This window comes from Pteropus alecto, unplaced genomic scaffold, assembly GCF_000325575.1.
Source record: "Pteropus alecto unplaced genomic scaffold, ASM32557v1 scaffold45, whole genome shotgun sequence".
NCBI lineage: Eukaryota > Metazoa > Chordata > Mammalia > Chiroptera > Pteropodidae > Pteropus > Pteropus alecto.
Window position 1 is genome coordinate 20,912,364 of NW_006442491.1, and position 22,771 is coordinate 20,935,134.

At 36.8% G+C, this 22,771-nt stretch overlaps 2 protein-coding genes and 1 pseudogene across 5 annotated transcripts in view; all 3 read left to right on the plus strand.

Annotated features, from left to right (window-relative positions):
- ITCH (itchy E3 ubiquitin protein ligase) overlaps window positions 1-14,539 on the plus strand; it is a 145,052-nt gene extending 130,513 nt beyond the window's left edge. For both annotated transcript variants that reach the window (XM_025039970.1, XM_006921736.3), the window contains exons 21-25: window positions 2,322-2,442; window positions 2,888-2,992; window positions 4,860-4,956; window positions 9,065-9,137; window positions 11,098-14,539. In XM_025039970.1, coding sequence (XP_024895738.1) covers window positions 2,322-2,442; window positions 2,888-2,992; window positions 4,860-4,956; window positions 9,065-9,137; window positions 11,098-11,197 — 496 coding nt within the window. In that variant the 3' untranslated portion in view covers window positions 11,198-14,539. The remainder of the gene's footprint in view (window positions 1-2,321; window positions 2,443-2,887; window positions 2,993-4,859; window positions 4,957-9,064; window positions 9,138-11,097) is intronic.
- LOC112471222 lies at window positions 9,213-9,330 on the plus strand (annotated as a pseudogene).
- A 3,062-nt stretch (window positions 14,540-17,601) lies between the features above and the next one.
- DYNLRB1 (dynein light chain roadblock-type 1) overlaps window positions 17,602-22,771 on the plus strand; it is a 17,119-nt gene continuing 11,949 nt past the window's right edge. For 2 of the 3 annotated variants that reach the window (XM_006921737.3, XM_025039971.1), the window contains exon 1: window positions 17,602-17,754. In XM_006921737.3, the coding sequence (XP_006921799.2) occupies window positions 17,617-17,754 (138 nt within the window). In that variant the 5' untranslated portion in view covers window positions 17,602-17,616. The remainder of the gene's footprint in view (window positions 17,755-22,771) is intronic. The other variant, XM_015597163.2, reaches the window with a different exon arrangement.

Below are 22,771 nucleotides of genomic sequence, written 5' to 3' on the forward strand. Positions count from 1 at the left end.
TATTGTTCTTGATTATGTAAGCCATTGTTTTTCTGAACAAAATGTGTTTTTTTCTTTTCTCTTTTAAAAGATTTTCTTTTTAATTTTGGTTTTTAGCATTTTGCCTGTGATATATCTAATTGTACTTTTTTTTTTGTTTATTTATCTTTCTTGGCCTTTTTGAGCTTCTTGTAACTGCAATTGATGCCATTTGGGGAGACTTTATCTCTGTGGATGTTCCTTTTGCTTGATTCCTTCTCTGCATACTTCAGAGACTTCAGTTATAATGTGTATTTAACCTTCGATATCATTTCATTGTTCTCAGATGGTATATATATTTTTATCTTTTTACGATTTGGATTCAGTTCAATCTGTCTTTGAATTCACTTCTCTTAAGCTCATCCAATAAAATTTTCATTTCAGATATTCTGTAATTTCCATATGGTTCTTATAAGAGTTTCTATGCTAAAAATCTCTATCTCTTTACTCATTTTGTCCATCTTGTTCTGTAAATTCTATAATGCATCTTTAAGAGCTTTTTAAAAGTCTCCGTCTGCTAACTTCAGCATTAGGCCATCTGTGGGCCATAGTCTATAGACACAGACTTTTTTAGCTTGATTATGGGTCACATTTTTCTGATTCTTTGCATATGTAGTGTGTGTGTGAGTGAGTGAAAGATACTTGGTGGAGACTCTGGATTCTTTTTTCTTTCTCTGAAGAATATTGAGTTTTGGTTTTGATGGGCAGTTAAGTTAAAGGTAGATCACAGTGATCCTCTGGAAGCTAGCTAGAGCTGGTCTATTTCCATTTTGCCTTTAATCCGAAAACAACCTTATTTCTTGAACCTGGTCCTTACTTTTTTACAATGGAAAGCAAAGGGTATTTGCCATGTAACTAGGTGAGATATAAACTCTGAAATTCTGTCCCTCCGGCATTAGATAGTTGCTGAAATTTCTGCCTGGGTCTTTGACTTTCCAGTTGTTGCTTTACGTGGGGTTCTTCGGAGTCTCATCATCCTATACATGTGTATTTAGGAGTCAGCTTAGGCTTTGGAGAAAATTTCTGTGCAGATCTGGGAACTTGCTCTCTTTGTCTTCATTCTTTCTGAGGTTTTTCTATAGCAGCTTTGGCAGCTTCAAGCTCCCTATCTCATGTCCCCTCAACCCAATAAGACTGTTACTTTCTGTTTGATCTCTGTTCCACAGTGCTCTGTGTGAACTGAGAAGTGTTCTTAGGGAAAAAGCCTATTAAATGTGGATCTATTCCAATGTACCAGCGTCCTTCAAGAATCTCATCCCCACCAGTTTCTGCCTTCCTTTGGTTTCTCTCTGATGCCATTTGTGTTTTTATAATTTGCCCAGAGTTTATAATCGTAATCACCAGGAAAATTAGTCCAATACAACCTGCACTGCCATTTTCCAAAATTTCAGTTTTCAACAAACTAATTGCCTTAAGTTGTCATCAAGTAATCAGATGCCTAAAATACACATTTATTTGCTTATTAAAATTGTTAAAAAGTAGTCTGTTGCCATGCCACCCTCAACAAGCCTGATCCCGTCTGACCTCGGAAGCTTTTCAGGATCGGGCCTGGTTAGTACTTGGATGGGAGACCACCTAGGAAGACCAAGTGCTATAGGTGTAAAAAATAAAAAATAAGGGATTATAAACTGAGAAGATCTTTGCAATCTATGAGGTCAACCAAGGATTGCCTTGCCTAAAAAAATTGTGAAAAAGTAAATATTCTGTAATAAAATGGAAAGAACAGTTTATATTTGTTGTGATTTTAACTGTTAATATGTTTCTATTTCGATGAAGATTAGAAGAAAGTCAAAGTTATAATCTAAGAATGTTAAGTAGAGAATTTTCATTAAAAATATTTTCATTAAAAAATATTGCAAGGGGAAATCTGTAAGTTAAAAGAAGCTTAAAAGACTTTTGCAATATATGAACTTTCTTTAGATTCTGATTCAAGCAATATGTTAAAAAAATTGAGTCTATTATTAGAATTTGAGCACTGAATATTTTATATAAAGTAATTATTTACTTTTTTGTATGATAATAGAATTGTGGTTATGTTTTTTAAAAAGAGGACCTCATAGAGCTGTATACTGAATATGTTTAAAATGAAATTTTAAATAAGGCATGGGTAGGGGCATAATAAAATTGGTATTCTGTTAAAGCTGGGTTATGTGTACATGAGGTTCATTGTATTCTAAATTATATATATATACATATCTATATAAAGTTTTTCATAATGATAAAGTTTTAAAATTATTTTTATACACAGAATTTAAAGGTAAAATCTAAACTTCCTCATAGCTTTTTTAATATTTATTTACCAGAATGGTAGCCGAATGGAGGTTGTCTCGAGGTGTTGAAGAACAGACGCAAGCTTTCTTTGAAGGCTTTAATGAAATTCTTCCCCAGCAGTATTTGCAGTACTTTGATGCAAAGGAATTAGAGGTAATGAGTTTTTCTTCTTTCTTCTGCAGTATGCTGGTAAATAATGCCTTCCAGTGTCTACTTTCAACTCACTTTCCCATCTTTCCAGTGGCAGTGGTATTTTTTATGTAGGCAGGATGTTTTGAAACATCCCCAGTGGTTTAAAAGGTCCATAATTTATCCAATTATATAAAAATATTACCAAAAAAATATTACTATCAGCACCTCTCTACAATGAATGACTTATTTACCCATGTGTATATATGACATCATACATGGAAACTCAGCCTCCACGAATATATATAATTGTAGATATAATTCTTGATACAGTTTACAAACCAAAGCTTCCTGATTAACTTGTTTTTTGAAAGTTGTTTAATATAAGTCCTTTCTTACCGATGTCTAGCATTTTTATATAGATTATACAATTACCTGAAGAAACCATTTGTCTTTTTCATCCCTGTAGGTCCTTTTATGTGGAATGCAAGAGATTGATCTAAATGATTGGCAAAGACATGCCATTTACCGTCATTACACTAGGACAAGCAAACAAATCATGTGGTTTTGGCAGGTTTGTGTTTATTCTTATTGATAAACATCCCATAATTTTTTAGAAATTTTTTGCCATATGTATAAATGAGTCATGAACAAAATGTTTCAGTATGTTTAGGCTCCTCATTTTATCATTCGTTACAATAAATGAATACAGATTATAACAGCATCCTTTTAAGACTATTATCAAGTAAGCAACACATACGGTGTGCCTTTGCCCAGAGTATAAGATAACTCCAGACATTAAGATTCCCCTGCATTTAATTTAAATGCTTTGGAATTTTATGAAACTGTCTAAAGTATGGTTTCCATCATTCATACCTCATTAAGAATTACATAATATTCAGAAGGCAAACTTAGGAGAGAGACCTGGTTTGGAATCATTATGATATCTCTTCAAAAAATGTCTGCTATAGCACATGAAAAGATTTTCAACATCACTAATCATTAGGGAAATGCAAATCAAAACCACACTGAGATACCGTTTCTTACCCATTAGTGGCTATTATCAAAAAAACGAAAAATAATTATATTTGGTGAGGATGTGGAGAAATTGGAATTTTCCTGTATTGCCGGTAGGAACGTGAAATGGTGCACCACTGTAGAAAACAGTTTGGTGGTTCCTCAGAAAGTTAAATATTTAGAATTGATGTATGATCTAGCAATTCTCTTCCTTAGGTATACCCCAAAGATTTGAAAGCAGGGATGCAAACAGATACTTATATACCTGTGTTCCTAACCGCGCTATTCACAATAGCCAAAAGGTGAAAGCAACCTAAGTGTCCATCAAAATAGATGGATAAACAAAATGTGGTGTGTGTATATAATGGAATATTATCCAACCTTAGAAAAGAAATTCTGACATATGCTACAACATGGATAAACCTTGAGGATATTATGCTAAGTGAAGTAAGCCAGTCACAGAAAGACAAATACTGTATGATTCTATTTATATGAGGTATTTACAATAGGCAAATTCATAGAAACAAAGTAGAATAGAGATTACTAGGGACTGAGTAGAGAGGGAAGTGAGGAAATAAGATTAATGCATTCAGAGTTTTTGTTTGGGGTGATAAGAAAAGTTCTGGAAATAGTGGTGGTAGTTGTATAACAGAGTGAATGTACTTAATGTCATTGAATTATACACTTAAAATGGTAAATATTTGTTATATATAGTTTACCACAAATTTTTTTTTTAAATTTAAATTTCTACTATTCACATAAAGGAATTCATAAGAAGCTCATAAACTGAATTTCTGTAATAGGATAAGCATTTTAAAATACTGATAGTAATACAATAAGATAAAAATGATTCTTTACAAAAAATATTTGGCTGAGCCAAAATACTTGTGCTACAGGCTAAAAAGCATTCTCCAGAAACCTAATGTTTGAGTCAGAGCAAAGGCCACATAATTCTGGCAACTCTTAGCTACACCAGTACTTAAAGAACATTGAGAGAGGAGGTTATTAGGGTACATCTGGATCAGAATTCTGTGAATTTAATTTCATTTGTTAATAGAACCAAAGAATCTATACTTATTCAAGCAATGTGTCCTGTGAAACCACATGAATATCCTATAGGGCAGGCAGATCTAGGGGGAAAAAGAAAGGGCTGTCCTAGAAGAGCTGATCTTAAGACTGAGCAAGACTGCTCTTGGACCCAGAGCACCCTTCTTTTTCTATCTCCCTGTAAGGATGTGGTCCTAGGATTTCTATAGAGGAAGATTGGTGGAGCTTTGACAAAGATGAAAAGCTCCTCCATCCACAGTCATTAGTGTATCTGACACTGGGAGTTCATTTAAGACTTGAAAGGATTGTTTTTCTTTGTGGTTTAGTATGCTAAACATGAAATATGACCTATATCTCTTGAAATGTGCTTTTAATAGTTTGTTAAAGAAATTGATAATGAGAAGAGAATGAGACTTCTACAGTTTGTTACTGGAACCTGCCGATTGCCAGTTGGAGGATTTGCTGACCTCATGGGTATGTATGTAAACAAGATCACTTTTCCTATATAGAAAATTGTTTATCACAGTGGCGTTGCATCACTCTACATACAGCTTATCAGAAATAACAAAGGTAAGTGTAACCATTTTCTTAGTCACAGTTGACCTGGATTTGTGTAAACTTTTATTCTGTCTAATATACTGTATATTTGATCCTGGATCAGATCCCTTCTGTCCCAGTGCCTGTCTGTGGTATTGTCCATGGTTTATGTTTCATTACTGGTTGCACAAATTCCCCTAAGTCTGGGAGGATCTGGGGTCGGAAGAGGGTGCACTGTGTGTCTGGGTAGATGGTGTGGGGGGTTGCTACCTGCTCCATATCTCATCCCCCTGCTTGGCAACTGGGGCTGCTAATGCACAGCTGTTGCCCCTCTGTACTTAGTTCCCACTCTGCTTTCTACCCTGATCCCTGGGCTCCACTGTGTGGAAGACTCTGATCGATCCCTAAGGCAGGGCTTTTCCAGAAACAGGCTGCAACTTCCCCCCTTCCCTTCCTTTTGCAGGGAGCTTCTTTGTTCCTCCCAATCTATGCCCCCAGACTTCATGGTTCCAACCTTTTAAAGCTATGCTGTGCAGGTTGGGTGTTATTTGTTGAGTTTTAAGTGTTCAGCTTATTATTTCAATGGGAGATATCCGGAGAGATCCCTCACTCCACCATGCTTCTGACATTTGGATTTGTGTAAACTTTTTGTACACCTTACCTCTAGAATTTTTTAACCCTTTGGCTAGACCCCACATTTTAACTAAGTAAGGTAGCAGTCTTCTGTATGTAAATGTTTGTTCATTAAGTCATTTGGCAATCATTTTTGTGTTTCCTATGAGCCAGGCACTATTGGTTGTATTTTATATTTTAATGCTGTGTTTACCACTCTTCACTGTTATACCTAGAACTCCTTAAGATGTAGATCCATATCTTCATCTTTTTATTTTGGAGCCTAGCACAACGCCTGTCACATAGTAGTCACTAATTAAAATTTGTGTTGTTTTGAATGACCATGAGAATATTTATTTTGCGACTAAATAATAAGTAAATTCAAGTTTTTAACACCATGTACTGTAGTTGGATAGAAGAGAAGTTGTGCTCCCTAAGCCTGCTTCAGGTGAAGCAGAGAGTCAGAATTAAAAGAACTAAGTAGGTAATTTTGGATACAGTATAGAACCAATTTAAGTCTTTAAAAGCCAGACCAAAATAATTTGGACATTACTCTGAGGGTATTGAGGGTATTGGAAGCTATGGACACTTTTTGGAGAGTGGAAAACTTACTGAAGCTGCATTTTAGGAAAATCGAATGGCAAGGCAGAGCATGCATTAAAAGATAGGGAGAGCCTCGAGATAGGAAAAAATTATTAGAGCGGTGTTGAGAACCTGATTTTAGGGAATGAAAGTAGAGATGAAAAAGAAGGGATAAATAAATGCTAGAGAAGTTTCAAAAGTAAAAATAGTTAAAAAATGAAATAAGAATGTCAAAGATAACATCATGTTATGAAACATGGAGAAGTTATGAAGTTTAAAGACATAGTTTGGAGGAGTTGGGGGAGGGTAATAAGACACTTAAAATCTACTGAGTTTAAGGTGACTGCCAGACAACCAAGTAGAAATTATTCAGGGCAGGGAGGTGGGGGTAGTTTTACAGGTGTTACTAAAGTATGAGTTTAGAGGTCAGAGTAGAGAGGGAAGGTAGAATTATCAGAGCAGTGACATTTGAAGCTGTGAGATTGTGTGGGCTTTTGCAGAAATAGAATACAGTGAAGGGTGGGCAGTGCTTAAAACACCTATATTTAGGGATGAGACAGAAATAGCCTAGAGGCAGACATAAAGGAGAGACCAGAGAGTGAAGAAGAAAAATAAATACTCTCATTCAGCAGCAATATAGAAGGGAGGTTAATCCATTGCTACAGAGAGGATGATTTCTAAGTATGTCTTTGTAGAGGGGCACCTTTAAGAATGTGCTCTGGTTTGAAAAAGAAACCATGTTAGGATTTGGGAAGATAAGAGGTAGTGACCAAAATGAAGAAAATATTGGTGCTAGCTTCTTGATATAACCTGGAAATATAATCATTGAAGAGATGAGAACTAGGTTTGTTCTTGGCAGTAATATTTGGGATTGAGTGGGGCTGTCTAAAACAACACAGAAGAATACCCATGGAAGGCAGAGACGGTGAGATTGTGGTTCATAGAATTTTAGAGGCCATCTGGTGGTTTAACCTTCCACCCAGTGTAGGAGTAGAAAGTTGTATGATTAATGTATATAATAATTTAATATGGTGGTTCTCGACCTTACCAGATCTAACATCCCATTTTTATAACGTATTTATGATGTCCTCTTTAATATTCTGGAATGAAATTGCTAAATGTGAAATAACATCTACAGTCTACAAAAAAAAAAATACATATACATAGTACTAACTGTAATATAAGCTAGAAATTATTAAAAAGTAATTTATAATGAAATAATATTTCAATGCATATATATTGGGAACAGCTATGTTAGAAGACACAAGTAAGTAGTCAGATATTTGTTCCTACTTAAAAGAAAAGGTTTAAGAGAGGATCAGAATCCCTTCTGTATAAGAAGCACTGTAATAGGAAGAACAGATAGAAAAGGTAAGCAATAATAGACAAATAAATATAAGAAAAACAGGGAAATAACCCAAATGCAGTAGGGACAGTATACCTGCCAAAATAAAATATAGATGATCAAAGTGGAGAAAAATTAGGTAGATCTTATTTTAAAGTGTAGTGTCTATCAAGAAATTACACTACACTGATATGTAAAAAGGCCTCAGAGACTATATCATTTGAAAGTTGAAATAGGCTGAAAATAGGAACATAAGTGCAAGAGTCTATATAGAAGATAAGTGGTTTAGGCACAGTGTCAGAGTAAGATTGAAAACAACAGGCAACCTAAACATTTCAGTGTGTGTTTACAACTTGATGCCTTACCATTCCATTAAATTTTAGAAAGCATTCAGGATGATTGCTAATAATAGAACATATTTGTAAGATCACCTTATTAATGAAATTCATTAAGATCCTTTCATTTTATTTTTCTCTGCTATTTTAATATTTGATTCTAAGCCTAGAATTAAAAGCAATCTTGAATCTTCTGTTAAATATTAATGAGCACTATTAAATGAAACTTTCCATGTACGTGGTTAGAAATGCTATGATACATTGAGTAGTGAAACGTGCAGATTGAATAAACTATTTAGTAATTTCAGGCTTAATTATTTAATTATTTTTACTGTCCTTTTTAAAAATGACCATTTCCTATATTACTGGACTTTTCACATAGCTATTTGTGAAAACACTTTGATGTTATTAGATACGAAGTTATTACCAATTTATATATTTGTACTATGGTTAATAAGATGGGACATGAAAATATTCTTTGAGTATGACTATCCTGACCCATTGCAGAACACTTAGTATGCCTAGCCCTTCTAATTAAAAAGTCCAGCAGCACTACCAATCACTGACCACCAATAAATGCTTCCTAGGGAGCAGTAGTGGCCTTTTAGAAAACCAGTGCCTTAGATCACCATTCACAGCTGTCTCCAACAGAAGATAAATGAGAGGCAAGAATTGGGTGTAAGTGTGCCAGGGTATGCTCTGTAAGACTTATATGCACAAGCATTATTAATATTCACTAGGTTGTTTACATTTTAGAAAGTTTTAATTTTATATTTAAATCGTTTTATTGTGTAAAATTGTGGATTGAAGTTTCCCCATTGTGTTTAAAACTAAAATTTAAGCTTTTCAAGTGTTCTGTTATGTGAGTTATTAATCATAACATTCTGTTATTCTGGCTAAGGAATGCTAGATAAAACTGCTTTTTCTTGGGCATATCTTAACAAAATGATTTTTGAACTTTAGCACTTATCAGAATCACCTGGAAGCTTATTAAAAACATATTGCCGAGCCTCACTCCCAGAGTTTTCTGATTCAGTTCAGTGGGCTTGGGATAGGGCCTGTGGGTTTGTGATTTAACAAATTCTCTAGTGATGGTGATACTACAAGATTGGAGGTCACAGTTTGAGAACCGTTACATTATCAAACTGTTGATGGTTTCACTATGTTTTAGGGAGCAATGGACCACAGAAATTCTGTATTGAAAAAGTTGGGAAAGAAAATTGGTTACCCAGAAGTCATACCTGGTAAGTAAAAGGAGAAATAGAGAAAATAGCCTTTTTCTAATTATCCTTTAGATATTAAAGCATATTAAAAATTGAGTCTTGGCCATGCTACCCTGAACAAGCCCGATCCCATCTGATCTTGGAAGCTAAGCAGGATCAGGCCTGGTTAATACTTGGATGGGAGACCACCTAGGAAGACCAGGTGCTGTAGGCGTAAAAAATTTAAAAATATGGGATTGTAAGCTCACAAGGTTCTTGCAATCTGTGAGATCAACCAAGGGTTGCCTCGCCTAAAAAATAAAAAAATATATTTTAAAAATTTAAAAATGAAATGTTTTCCCCATTGTATTGAATTATTTTTAATAGCTCTATTGAGGCATAATTTATATACTATAAAACTTACCCATTTTAATTCAGTGATATTAAGTAGATTTACAGAGTAGTAACCATCACTACAATCCAGTTTTAATGTATTTTCGTTACCCCAAAACAATTTGCCTATTTGCAGTCAATCCCTTTTCCCATCCTTGAATATTTTTTTAAATGTGAAATTTAGAAAACTTAACTTTGAAGGTACAAGAATAAATCAAGTCTAGATAGCTATGTGAGAGCTATTTTCTAACATGGTGGACAGAAATATTATTTTCTCATAATAAATGTACATTTATTTGTACATTTCCAAAAGTGTACAAAACTAAAAAATCAACTATAATCTTAAATACAGTGTGTTGGAATTTAACCTAACATCAGCAATATTTAAACTTTATTTTGTAAGACATTTCTATGGTCATCTATGGACTTTGCTGGATATTCCTTTATTTTCCCCATCTGCCCTTTTTACTGGTTTTATTGTCTGTTCCTTTATATTTTCATACATACACATGTGTTTTTAAAGAAAAACTTGGCACCTTTCTTGAAAATCAACTGACCATAAATATACACAGGTTTATTTCTGGGTTCTCAGTTCTATTCCATTGATGTATATGTTTATCCTTAATGGCAGTACCACATTGTCTTGATGACTATAGCTTTGAAGTAAATTTTGAACTTAGGAAGTAGGCATTTTTTGACTTTTTCAAGATTGTTTTGGCTATTTCCATATGAAATTTAGGATTGATTTGTCCATTTTTGCAAAGAGATCAGCTGAGATTTTGGTATGAATTGCTTCAAATTTGTAGATTAGTTTGGAGGAGCATTGCCATCTTAACAGTATTAAGTTTTCTGATCCATGCAGATGGGATGTCTTTCCATTTATTTAGGTCTTCTTTATTTCAGCAGTGTTTTATAGTTTTCATTATACAACCTTGCATTTCTTCTTTTAAATTTTTTAAGTTATTCTTTTTGAAGCTAGTAAAAATGGAATTGTTTTCTTAATTTCATTTCAGATTGTTTATTGCTGTTCTATAGAAACACAGTTGATTTTTGTACATTTATCTTGTACACATGTGTTTTGATTTGACCTCTTGTCCCTTACTTTTCTTCAAACTTAGAACAGACTGTGCCATTACACTATTGTGAACAGCTTATCTCAGTCACACATTAGAACTGTCTTTATTACTTTTTCAAGTTCCATGTTTCCATTTGTAAGAACTAACACAAGTCATAACTGTAAATTTATTTTTCCTTTGCAGATAATATTGTTTATTCTGTTGCCAAACATTTGCCTAGGTCATATTCTAAAAATATGACAGAGGGGACTAACATTTTACTGAGTACCTATTGAACATCAGGCACTGTGCATATATATATGCTTGTTTTTTCTGTACCTGAGGTAAATATTGTTATTCTCATTTTATTAAAGAGGAAACCAAGGTAAAAGGACTTGGAAAGTTAAAAGGACTTGTTCAAAGGTCCAGTGACAGAGCTGAGATTTGAACCCAATTTTGCCTGATTTAAAAACCAGCTTTGTTGTTATACTATACTGCTCATATATGATTCTTTGTACATTTCCTTTTCTGAAGCTAACAATTGTTACTTTCAGTTTTAACCGCCTGGACCTGCCACCCTACAAGAGCTATGAGCAACTGAAGGAAAAACTGTTATTTGCCATTGAAGAAACAGAAGGATTTGGACAAGAGTGACTTATGAGAACTTGTACCCCCAAAGGACAAGAACTCACTTGCAGTGTTTGTCCTTTTCCTTTTCTGTCTGTTGCACATCTTGTGGTAAAATTGGAATGTGACTGTTTAGAGAGTTACCTGAGTGTAAGTAAATTAATGTTATCAGTGAGATTTATCTCCCAGTGATTCTGGATTTCTAGTCAACATTTCCAGAAATCAGATCTGCAAATGTCTAGTCAAAACCTTACGTAACATGAGATTTAACACAGCAATGAACTCTGCCTTGTCTTATTCCACTAGGTTGTTTTCTTAACAACAGTTATTATATGTGTGTCAAGTCTCACTTGGGAATAGGTTTTTTTCTTTTTAGAGATTCTGCAGATATTCAGGGAAGTCCCTTGGTAACTGAAATATCTAAGATCTTAATATTAAGCCTCTTGGTAAGAGGTGTTTGTTAAAAATGCAAGCTTAGTCCAGCTTCTGGGGATGCACGTGAACTGGCTTGTGCTCTCCCTCATTTCAGCCTGGCCTGACTGTTGTTTTTTTTCCGGAGCATGAATCTATGCATCATTTTGATGTTATCCCTGGAACGTGATGCAAGACTCTTGCATCTCTCTAGAAAATGGTTTTGTTAAATTAATTTAACTTCAGGGATAAGTTGGTCCCAGCCTGCAAATGACTCCATTAACACTCTTCATTTGGAAGTTTGACTGTTTTAATTGGCTTGCAAATACTAAACTTTACAAACAATATTAACACTGTGCTTCCTTCACTCTTGTTTATAAAAGTTAACCTAGAATTGGAATTAATTTAGCTGAATTCATTGAAGGCTATCATTGATAATTTTTGTATGTTCTCTATATAAATTGCATCTTTATAATTTTGTCATAATCCAGCAACTTCAGTTATATTTAATTATTGCTAAGGAGATCAAGGTGTAACTAGAGTACTTTCTAGCCCAAATAGAGGTCAATGAAACATCCTCTAAAATTATATTTTTATTAGGGAGAGAGAGCTGTGGTATTGACAAAAGAAAGAAGCAATACATTTACTCACAATACAATTCTAGTAAACACAGAAATGTATTCTCTATGTGAATTAAAAGTCTTCAGATTTATCACTTCTCTGACACATGTTGGAGTAATCATTTCCATTCTTAACATTGTCCAGAATTGGATATTCTCTTCACCTTTAAAATTTTTTAAAGGTTCTTCTCATTACTATTTAATTTTAGACTGCTCCGTTAGTAACTAGTTAATGCACTTTGAACTTTTCTGTAGTTAACTTGGTCTAGCTTAGACTTTGTCAAGATGGCTCCTGTCAGAGGTTTGACTTTAATGGACGGTTGGGTGAAGCCTAAGCCAGCTAAGTACCTATCGTAGCTGCACCCTGAGGATAGCCTCATAACTCATGAAACAGGGACTTTGACAGTTTCAGTAGCAGAGCATGAACAAGTAGCAATAAGCCAAAAATAAGCAGAGAGTAGCAAACCGTTATTCCATATGGAAAGAAATTTTTTAATCCCTTACTACTCTTCATTTACATCCTGTAACAACAACAAAAGCATTTTTAAACTCATGTATCTAAAACACTGCCATCATAAAATAGACTTATATGTGTGAAAGGATTGCCTTATCCAGAAATTGTCAATGTAAAAGGGGAGAGTAGGCTCTCTCTAACCCTATATTTATTTTGTTTTTTATTCTACATACTCCGGGAAATATACATAATATGGTCTCTAAAAGCCCTAGTTTTTTCCAAAGTAGAGACTCTCTGCCTTTTTGTTGGTAGGGGGGAAAAAACACAATTGCTTTGTCTTACAAAGCGAATGTCTGCCAACTACCCATTCATTATATGTCTGACCTTTGGTAATATATGGCTATGTGGAAATAAAGCCTTCTATAAAAACTTCCTATAGAGGTGAATTCTCATATTGAAATGTAGTTATCTGCAATATTTACTAGAGATTTATGAGATTAAATTATGAGATAATGTAAGAAAGTAGACTTTTTGGTTCTATATAATGCTTGATGATTCATTTAGGGACCTAGAAATATTGTGTGAAAATGTATAAATATCACCCAAAGGCTTTCTGCCCTATATTTTTAAAATACAGAATAGTTATATTTTAAGTAGTCCCAGCCCTAGTTCTATAGGGCTTGGCTATTTAATATTTTTATGGAAGAAATGTTTAGTTCTGGAAAAGGTAAAATGCTTGTATATATTTTTGCAGCCTGGGATCTCCCTTATCCCATTTCTTCCTTTATTTAAGTGGCCACATGTATATGTCTTCCCTGCTGTGTTAGGAAAATGGGGGCTGGATATCCCAAGAATCAGAGGTTTTATAAAAATACCGCAAATAGACAGTAGACATAAATATCTACCAAATGCTATCTTAAATTCTAGTCCAAACTGAACATTTGGAAATAGATTTATTGTAAGTGTTTAATTAGAGCGATTTCTTAAATCTGAACTAAATTGCTTTTAGAGTCCTTTTTCTCTGTAAGCATTGTAAATGCTAATAAATTCTGTTAAAATTTTTTTACTGCATGTTATACTGAAATAAAAACAAAGTAAAATGAGCAAATGCCCTATTCTTCTGCTCTTTGGGGAGGTTGGGGAAAGCAGCATTTCACAGCCTGGGTCAGGAGGGAAGAACCTCACTTGTTTTATTCAATAGAGTGGTTTAAAACTGATCCAGCGCTTATAATAATGAATTTCTGCTCTGTCTTTTATGATCTTATATTGTGCAGAAGAATCTGATTTCGTAAGACTTACAATAACTCTATTTAAGATTCGGGTACTAATTTTTCACCAAGAGATTGACATACCAGTGTCAATTCAGAAATTTAAGAGAAACATGACTTACTTGCCCACAAAAGTCTCAACCTAAATGAGCTATTTCAATCAAGCCCACTTTGCCACTTTTTATTTATCTGGTTAATAATCTAAAATGTTATCAGAAAGGACTCATGGAGTATTAGACTTCTCTATATTTATATTCCTCCTTGTTTTGGATGTAACTCCATTCTTCTCAAATCCTTTAGGTTACCTACTTCTATTTAATACTGTTGGTATCTCCAGCCCCCCTCATTTTTTTTTGTTTGTTTGTTTTCGAGTTATTTATAAAATTATTTGTATATGTGCTATGCTTTTAGTAACTAAAAATGGAATAGCAGCACTGGATTGTATATTACTGTATTGGCATTCCTTTTTTTTCTTAAACTGTAATTTCAAATACTCAGGTAACTCTACAAGTATCACAGGGAGTCAAGTGCTCTTATAAAGGTCCTTCAGGGGGGCTGCCTCACTTGCATTTCCTTAAAATGTAAGACTGTTTATAATTAAACTTTTTTGCTCCTTCATTTGCACACTTCTGTTAGTCTTGAGTAAGAAGCTTTTCTCCACCAGTAGAGAAACGTTCTGTATGACCAGATCGTGTAGATTTTTGCCTCTCTGCATATGTAAATGACCAGGTTACAGCCTGTCTGTACTGTGGAGTGGGTAGGAAAAAACCTAGATAGACCCACCAAGGTGAGATTGGATTTGTCACTTATGTTAGAAGAAAACTAAGATGAAGACATCTGCTGTTCTGACGCAACTGTAGGTCCTCTTACGATCGGACCCCAGCCGTGGGTGCTGAGAACCACCAGCTACCTTCCAAGACTGACCTCAATAAGCTGTCCTCACTTGCTTCAGTAGACCTTTTTCTTATTAGGAAAACAGGTGATCATGTTCTCGTTTAAAATAGAACCAGTGGAGAGTGGCTAAGGGAAGTGAGATTTCTTAATATGCTGGTCTAACAGTAACTAGAGGACAGAAACTGCAGGTCCCTCCCAGGTATTGAGAAGTAGAAACTATTAGTTTCTATTAGTAGAAACTAATCTGTCCCATATTAGCATCTTAGAAAGCTCTAACTTCAGTGTGGCTGAGAAAAGGGGAAGATGTGCTCCCCTCAGCATGAGGAAACCTTCCATGGGAAAATATGTAGTGATTTGGCTCTCCAGCCCCAAACTCTACAAAGAATCAAACTGGGACTCAGCTGTGGCTGGCTGGCTGCTGTTCTCTGAACTTTTAAGAAGAATGTCTCACATTATGTAACTCCAGAACAGAAACTGCTCTCCTAACCCATTTCAGTTGTCAATTTTTATGTCTATCGGGCTCCTCTGTGGTCAGGACATTTGGAGGGAAGGAACCAGGAGAATTTTCCTGGTTGGCAAGAAGAGTAGGGTCTTTAGTGGAGACCTCAGAAGGACAGTGTTGGTCTCAGAACAGGTTCCCATTAAGCAAAAATGCTGTGGATAAGAGGGTTTCTTCAAAGCATCTCATAGGGAAGGACCTTGAGAATTTGCAGTCATAACCTACATATCACTGAAAACATCTATACTGTTATTTTTCCTCATTTCTGATTCAGACCTGCTCTTTTATTTGTCTTCCCTATCCTAGCAACCAAATACCACACTTGTATTCACTTAGTCCCAGGACTGTCAGCATTTATTACTATATCCCAAACACTATTAGATATGCTACATATAGTCATTATCCTGGCCACTCTCAGGGGTAATTATCTGTTTTACAGATAAGAAAACCAGAGGGTCAAAGTGATTGAGTAACTTGAAGTTTCCATAGCTATTCAGTGGCAGGAGTGCACATTGGGATCCAAGACTCTTGACCACGTTTTACTGTACTGCTACTCACAAATCACAACCTTAACCGAGTCTTCCATAACCAATTCAGCTCTTCACCTAATTGGTTTACAAATCCTGTTAAATCCGGCTCCAAAACTTTTTTGAATCACTTCTCTCAGAGCCACCCCCATTGCCACAGCCTACATCTTCATTCCTACCCTCCTAGTTGAGTGTAAGAACCTCTTGTGATTGCTTCCATTCTTTCCCCTTTAGTCCCTCTGTGCTGCTTCTGTGGAAGATTTCAGTCTCATGCTTCTGCCATGCTTAAAATCTACAGTGGTTCCTCCATTACCACAGAAAAAAACTCTAAAACTCATAAGGCTGGCATTCAGGGTCAACAGTCCCAAACTCTCACCTCATTCTGATTAAAGTCACATGAACTATTGGCCATTCTTTTTTTCTTCTGTGATTGTGATATTAAATCCTTCCACTCCTCTCAGTCTGGTTCTCTGTATAAGATGGTGTGGTGATCCCTTGTGTGCTTATCTTCCAGGATGCTTTGAGGTCCAGTCTCTGCAGCCCTTACAGAGACTTACAGAACTTGTGCAAAGAGAGTACAGAGAGCTCCTGCACACCCTTCACCCATATTTCCCCAATGTTAACATCCCGTATAACTTGGTACAATTATCAAAACTAATAACGACATTGGTAAAAACACTAATCTACAGCCCTTATTCAGATTTCGCTAATTTTTCCACCAGTGATGTTTTTCTCAGTCTCCTCCACTCTGCGACAGTTCTCATTCATTTCATATCTTTCATGACCTTGACATTGAAGAGTACTGGCCAGGTACCTTGTAGAATGTCCTCAAATTTGGTTGAATGTTTTCTCATGGTTAAGGCCATGGATTTTTGTGAAAAATACCATAGAGGTGATAAGCACTTAGTACATGATATCAGGAGACACACATCAAAAAAACCCCATTATCAGTAATGGTAATCTTGAACCTCTGGTTAAGATGGTGTCTGCCAGGTTTCCTCACTGAAGTCACTATCCAACGCTCCTAACATGCAGATACCCCTGGAAAGAGCTCCAAATCCTTTCTCAATTGAGAGGCTGCTGTGGAATGAAAATTTGAAGTTAAATCATCTGTGTTGAATTCAGTAAACTCGTGTCTCGAAGAAACAGCATTTGTAAAGGGGTGCTAAGGTTACTGGAGATAGTGCGTGTGTAAGTGTTCTGTCCAGTAACGTGGCACACAAAGTTCACTAAATGACAGTGTGTTCTAATAAGTTATTTCCTGCTAGAGAACCTAGAAATTTTGTGGCCTGCAGGAGTAGAAGGCTAAAGAGTGAGAAAAGGGACAGCACAGGGCTCTGAGAAGACCCTTTTAAAAGTGAGAAAATGAGGGAGCACACAAATGTGAAGTGCCTCCTCCAAGGTAACAAAGGAGTGGGGCTGAGCTCAGAGTCCTAAAATCTGCAGACTCCCAGGCTAATCCTAAATACTAAATCAGGGCCTGCAAGGAATATTCCCAAGGAGGTCGCTCTGGAGATCTCTGAGACAGACTGCAGCGTAAACCCCAAATTTTCCTCATCTTTGGTGCATTTTGCCTCCGCGCCTCACTTTGCCTCAATCTGGGCGCAACGGGGTCTTAGCAACACCCTAAAAGCCTCTTCCGACACCGCGAACCGGCATCTTTTCGGCACAGCGACAGCTGGGAACTTTCTATAGCGGAACTCCTTCGCTTTTCACTTCAGACGTCGCTGGGCAAATTCCCCACAAGCCCTGGGCGAACTGCCTAGGGTTCGCATGCCCTCCCGCCTCACACTGGTTCCTGATTGGGTACTGAAGCTGTCCGTTTTGACAGGGTGCTCTGCGCAGGCGCGGAAAGGCACTGGGACCGTGCTGAGCGCCCGCGACACGGAGCTCCCTGATCGGTTCGAGATGGTGAGTGACTGCTCGGTTCTCAGGGCTGGCGGCCGGACGGTGCCAAGGACGGCTGCTCACACCCCTGTGCCTAACCTTCCATCCTCCGGGGTTATTTTAGACCGCCGGGTTGGGAAAGGGCGGGGCTGGGCCTGAGCTGACTGGAGGGCGGAACCCGGGAGGCGTGGGCCTCTAGGCCCTCTAGGCCCTGACTGAGGGGATTCGAGCGGAGCCACGGAATCCCGCTGCTCCTTGACCGGAAGTAGGAGCAAGGGTTTTGGCTAGGGACTGACGAGATGTGGAGGCCGCCCACAGGCCCTAGCATCGTAGCATCCTGGGCCTTGTGCGATAAAAACGGTAACGTTTCCTGGAAACTTAATGTGTCAGGCACTGCTAAATTCTGTATCTTGGTTTTCCTCACCACATCTCTGTGAGATAGGTACGACCATTATCCCCAATTTACACACTTGGAATCCAAAGCCCTGGAAAGCTAAGTGCCTTGTCCCAGGAACTGGCGGAGGTGGATTTGAACCCTAGAAACTAGAGTGCTGCCTTTCTGTCTGTGTGGTTCTTTGGAGCTGCAGGGACTTGGTGCGTGAGTCAGAAACGGGCAGGTCCACCCTTGGGGATCCCAAAGCCTCCTGCTTTACGGCTGGAACTGTGGGCTCTTTACGACTTTACGGGTTTTTTTTTTTCCTCTAGTTTTCTATCCTCCCAACTTGTAAAAAACTTGAAAAGACCTTTGAAATGTTAAGCCATATGAATATATTACCTTTTCAAAAGTTTTATTTAAAACTTTAAAGCCTATAAGAAAATCGAAAAGGAAAAAGAAACAGTGCCATGACCTAGAGGTAACCACTTAGAATTAGGCATATTACATATTACTTGTATTCTTTTTCACTTGTTTTTGCTTTATATAGTTTAGCTCCTACTGAACGTACAGTTGTGGACTCTGCTTTTTTCATGTACTATTACACCCCAAAGAATGACTTCACATCATTAAAAACATGTAATAATGCTTCAGACATATGTAATTTTATCTTTCACATCACTTTTAAACTAAAAAAGTAATTTTAACATAATATTTACATGCAGTAAAAAAAAATAATTTGAATGGATCTAAGTGAAAAATGAATCTCCCACTCAACCCTGAGCCCCAGCCTCAGTCTCCTTCAGAAACATGGTTAGTTTCTTGTATATTTCTTACAAGTATGTATATCCCCTTTTTATTACATATATATACAAGATATACAAGTTTCATCTCTGTGTTTTCTTCCTCTTTGTTCACATAAGTTTCTTGTGTATCTTGTATAAGCATGTATATGCCTCCTCTTTGTAGCTTGCTGCAATCTGTACTATGCAATTGTGTGTTTATACTCTTAAAAGCAAAACATACTTAGATGCACATTTTAACAAATTCAAATAGTACCACAGTACATAATGTAGAAAGTGCTTTGTAGTCCCATATCACTCCCCTATGGTAATGACTGTCAGCAGTTGGGTGTGTTAACTTCCACATTGGTTTAGTGCTTAAGCACATTTACATATAAGCTGTTTATTGCATGAAACTGGAAACATATATGTTTATACGTATTAAGTTTACTTTAGGCTATGTATAGATATCTCATTCTGCAACTGTTCATTAAAAATATCAAACATTTTCATGTCAGTACATAAAATCTACTTCATTCTTTTTAAAGACGGTATAGTGTTCTGTTGTAGTATATACAATTAGGTGGTTTACAGTTTTTCACTTCTGGCAATGCTGCAGTAACTTCTTGTCTTTTTTATTTTTTTTTTACACTCATACTAGTAATTATGTAGTGTTTATGTTTGACAGATTCCTAGAAGTGGTACTTATGGCATGCATATTATACATTTTGGTAGAAACTGCCAAACTGTCCTTTAGAATGATGATATAAAAATCATCCATAATTCTCATTCAGTTTTACTCCACCACACAATTATTTTCATCTCTGTATGTTTTTCTTCCTCTCCGTTCACATATGCATATTTTTCAAGATATATATACTAGTTTTTCTTTTTTGTTTATGTCCAGAGATATTTAATCTTGTTGCTACATCACCTTTGTGATGAATTGTTTTTAGTGACTACATAATAGTCAGTGAAAGAGTTGTACCATAATTTGCCAAACCATTCCCCTGGTGTACATTTGGATTGCTTCTAGTTCTTCATGAGTACAGATAACGCTGTGATGAGTACCTCTGCATGTATAGAATTTGTTTCATTTTTCTTTTGAAAAAGATTATTAGATTACTTCCTTAGAAATTATCAAGAAAAGAATTTCTGAGGCAAAGGGACCAGCATTTTTATGGTCCTTGCAATAGTGTTGTCCTGTAACTTTTTCAGATGGCTGTATTGCCTTTGTACCAGTTTTGCCATATCATTGCCAGCATTTAAAAAGATACCTCAGCATTGCTATAATTTTTCATTTCTTTATTTACAGGGAATACTAAACATTTTTCTACGCGTTTGTAATTTCTCTTGTATTTTCTGCTAGTATCCTTTTGTCCATCTTAACTTTTAGAGACTTGATGTTTTTCTTAATCTTTTTGTGTAATGTTTTGGAATTATTTTTTTTCTGTTGTATTTGATGCAGATGTTTTTCTATCCTTTTAATTCATTTTTGTTTCATAGAAATTAAAATTTTTATGCTTAGTAGTCAGATTGGTTACAGTTCCTTTGTGAATCATTTGCTTCAGATGGTTATCCCTCCCATGCTGAACCAATAAATAATTCTGGAGTTTTATTGCTACTTGTTTTTCCATCTTTCAGCGACACATACCTGAGAACTGAAAACCCAGGAGCTTTGTCTATTTCCTGATGCAGATATTCATGTTAATAGTACTGTAAACCTAGAACGCTGAGGATACCAGTTGGGCTTTCTTTAGGAGCGGAACAGGAAGTTAGAGATGTGCGCTGTCCCTGGGGGGCTGCATATCCATTCAGATGTTTCTGGTACCAGTCGGCTAGCGCTTTAGGGATAACAAAATTTGAGGCAGAGCTGGCACGACTTGGATTCCTGATTAGAACTATCCTTTCCCATCAGAAAATGTCCCTGTTGGTGCTTGTGACCTTTTGGCAACATTTATTTTGTTTGTTGGCTCCTTTAGGGCTGAATGAGGTTGGTTTTAAGCAGTTTCCTCGAAACCCAGACAGGTAGCTGGTGTCCTGTACTTCCTGGAGACCCCCTCTAGACCTTATGGCCCCCACTCACCCATGCCTAGCCCCAAGCTGCCTGATTGGGATTAAGTTGGAGAAGCTATTCTCTAATCTTACAGGAAACATTTTTTATTAAATTTGACTACGTGAAAATTTTAAACCTCTGATTATTGAAAAAAATTATAAGATTAAATGATAAAAGTAGGAGAAAAATAAAGTGCTTGGTGTAAGCTTTGTGGACAAAAGTCTAATATTTCTGAAATACGAATTTTGAAAATCAGTAAGATTTGTAGGAAAATCAATACTCAAAGAAAGATAAAGACAGTAAATTTCATTTTAACTTTACTAATCATAAAAATTAAAAAAAGGTTGGCTTTCTGTTATTTGGTTTTTGCCTATTGGATTAATTAGTAAAGAATAAAAAAACTTGGCAATATGGTCATCCCTCTGGTCCTTGAACATGCCAAATTTGTTTTCATTCACTGCCTTTACTTTCATCCGGTTATCTAGAGTGCTTTTCTTTCTCACCATTTAATTCTTGGCTTGAAGATTACATCCTCAGGTGTTCCTGACCACACTAGACAAAGTAGCATCCCCTACCCACTAGCCCTGTCCCTGTTCTCTGCAAGAATCTTGGTCACTTGTTTTTTGAAGGTCTCTTCCACCAGAATATGAGCTCCCTGAGGGCAGGGACCTCATTGGCTGTGGTCAGTAATATGTTCAGCTCTTCCCTTGACCTGTGTCCTTGGGGGTGGGGGGACATAACTCTTCTTTCTGAACCTCAGTCTCCTTGTAAAGTGGAGGTTATACTAACCATGCAAGGGTAGACAACAGATGTGTCTGAGAACATCCATCCCGATATCTGACCTGTAGCAGTTGCTGAGTAGGTCAGTGTATACTTGTAATGTCCTCCCTTTCTTGGTAAGTGTGTGTTTACTTTAAACAGCCAAATATCAATGGCTAGTTCTCATTAAACTTAGGATCACTTAAACCCTAGCTCTTTTTTACGTTGGGTACTGTAAGGCCATGTCTCTCATCCTGTACTTAAGGTTGACTTTTGTAAAACATAGTTGTAGAAATGCTTTTTATTTTGTCTTTAAGTATTGATTGAGCCTATACTGTGCAAGATAACTGGGACTATAAAGCCTAGGTCTGTGCTCCCAGGGTGCCCTTGGTCTGGTGGAGGAGGCAGTTGTGAAACAGACATTTATATCCCATGTGATAAGTGCTATGAAGGCAGAGTGCCATGGGCATCCAGAAGAGGGGTAGGTTTCAGAGAAGGCCTCCCCTAGGAGGCTTGTGAGCTGAATCCAAACAATTTGGAGTTAGGTACATCACGTGGTGAGTGAAGGAGAGAAGGTTGCTTCCTTCAGAGGGTGCAGCACGTACGTATCTAGAGCGCCCAGCTCAAGCAGGCTGTGCTTGCCCCCTGCAGTCCATTTTCCATACAGCAGCCAGAGCCACCTTTTGAAACATCAGGTCTTGTTACTCCTCACCTCAAACCCTGCTAGTGGCTCCCCAGATCTTCCCCATTAAAAGCCAAAGTTATTACTGTGGTCTACCAGGCCCACTGAAATCTAATCTGATCCTGGCTGCCTCTCTCATTTGGCCAACTGCCACTAACTGTACTTCAGCCACACTGGCTCCTTTGCTTTTCCTAGAACGAGCCACTTTAACACCTCAGAGCTCTTATACTCCCTCTTCGTGCTGTCTGGAACATTCTCCCTAGAAATTTGCATGGTTAGCACCCTCATTTCCTTCAGATCTCTACTCAGCTATCGCTTTAATGAGGTGTTCTCTGACTACCATATCTAAAATAGCCATCACCCCCTGCATTCCAGATCCCCTTTCCCTA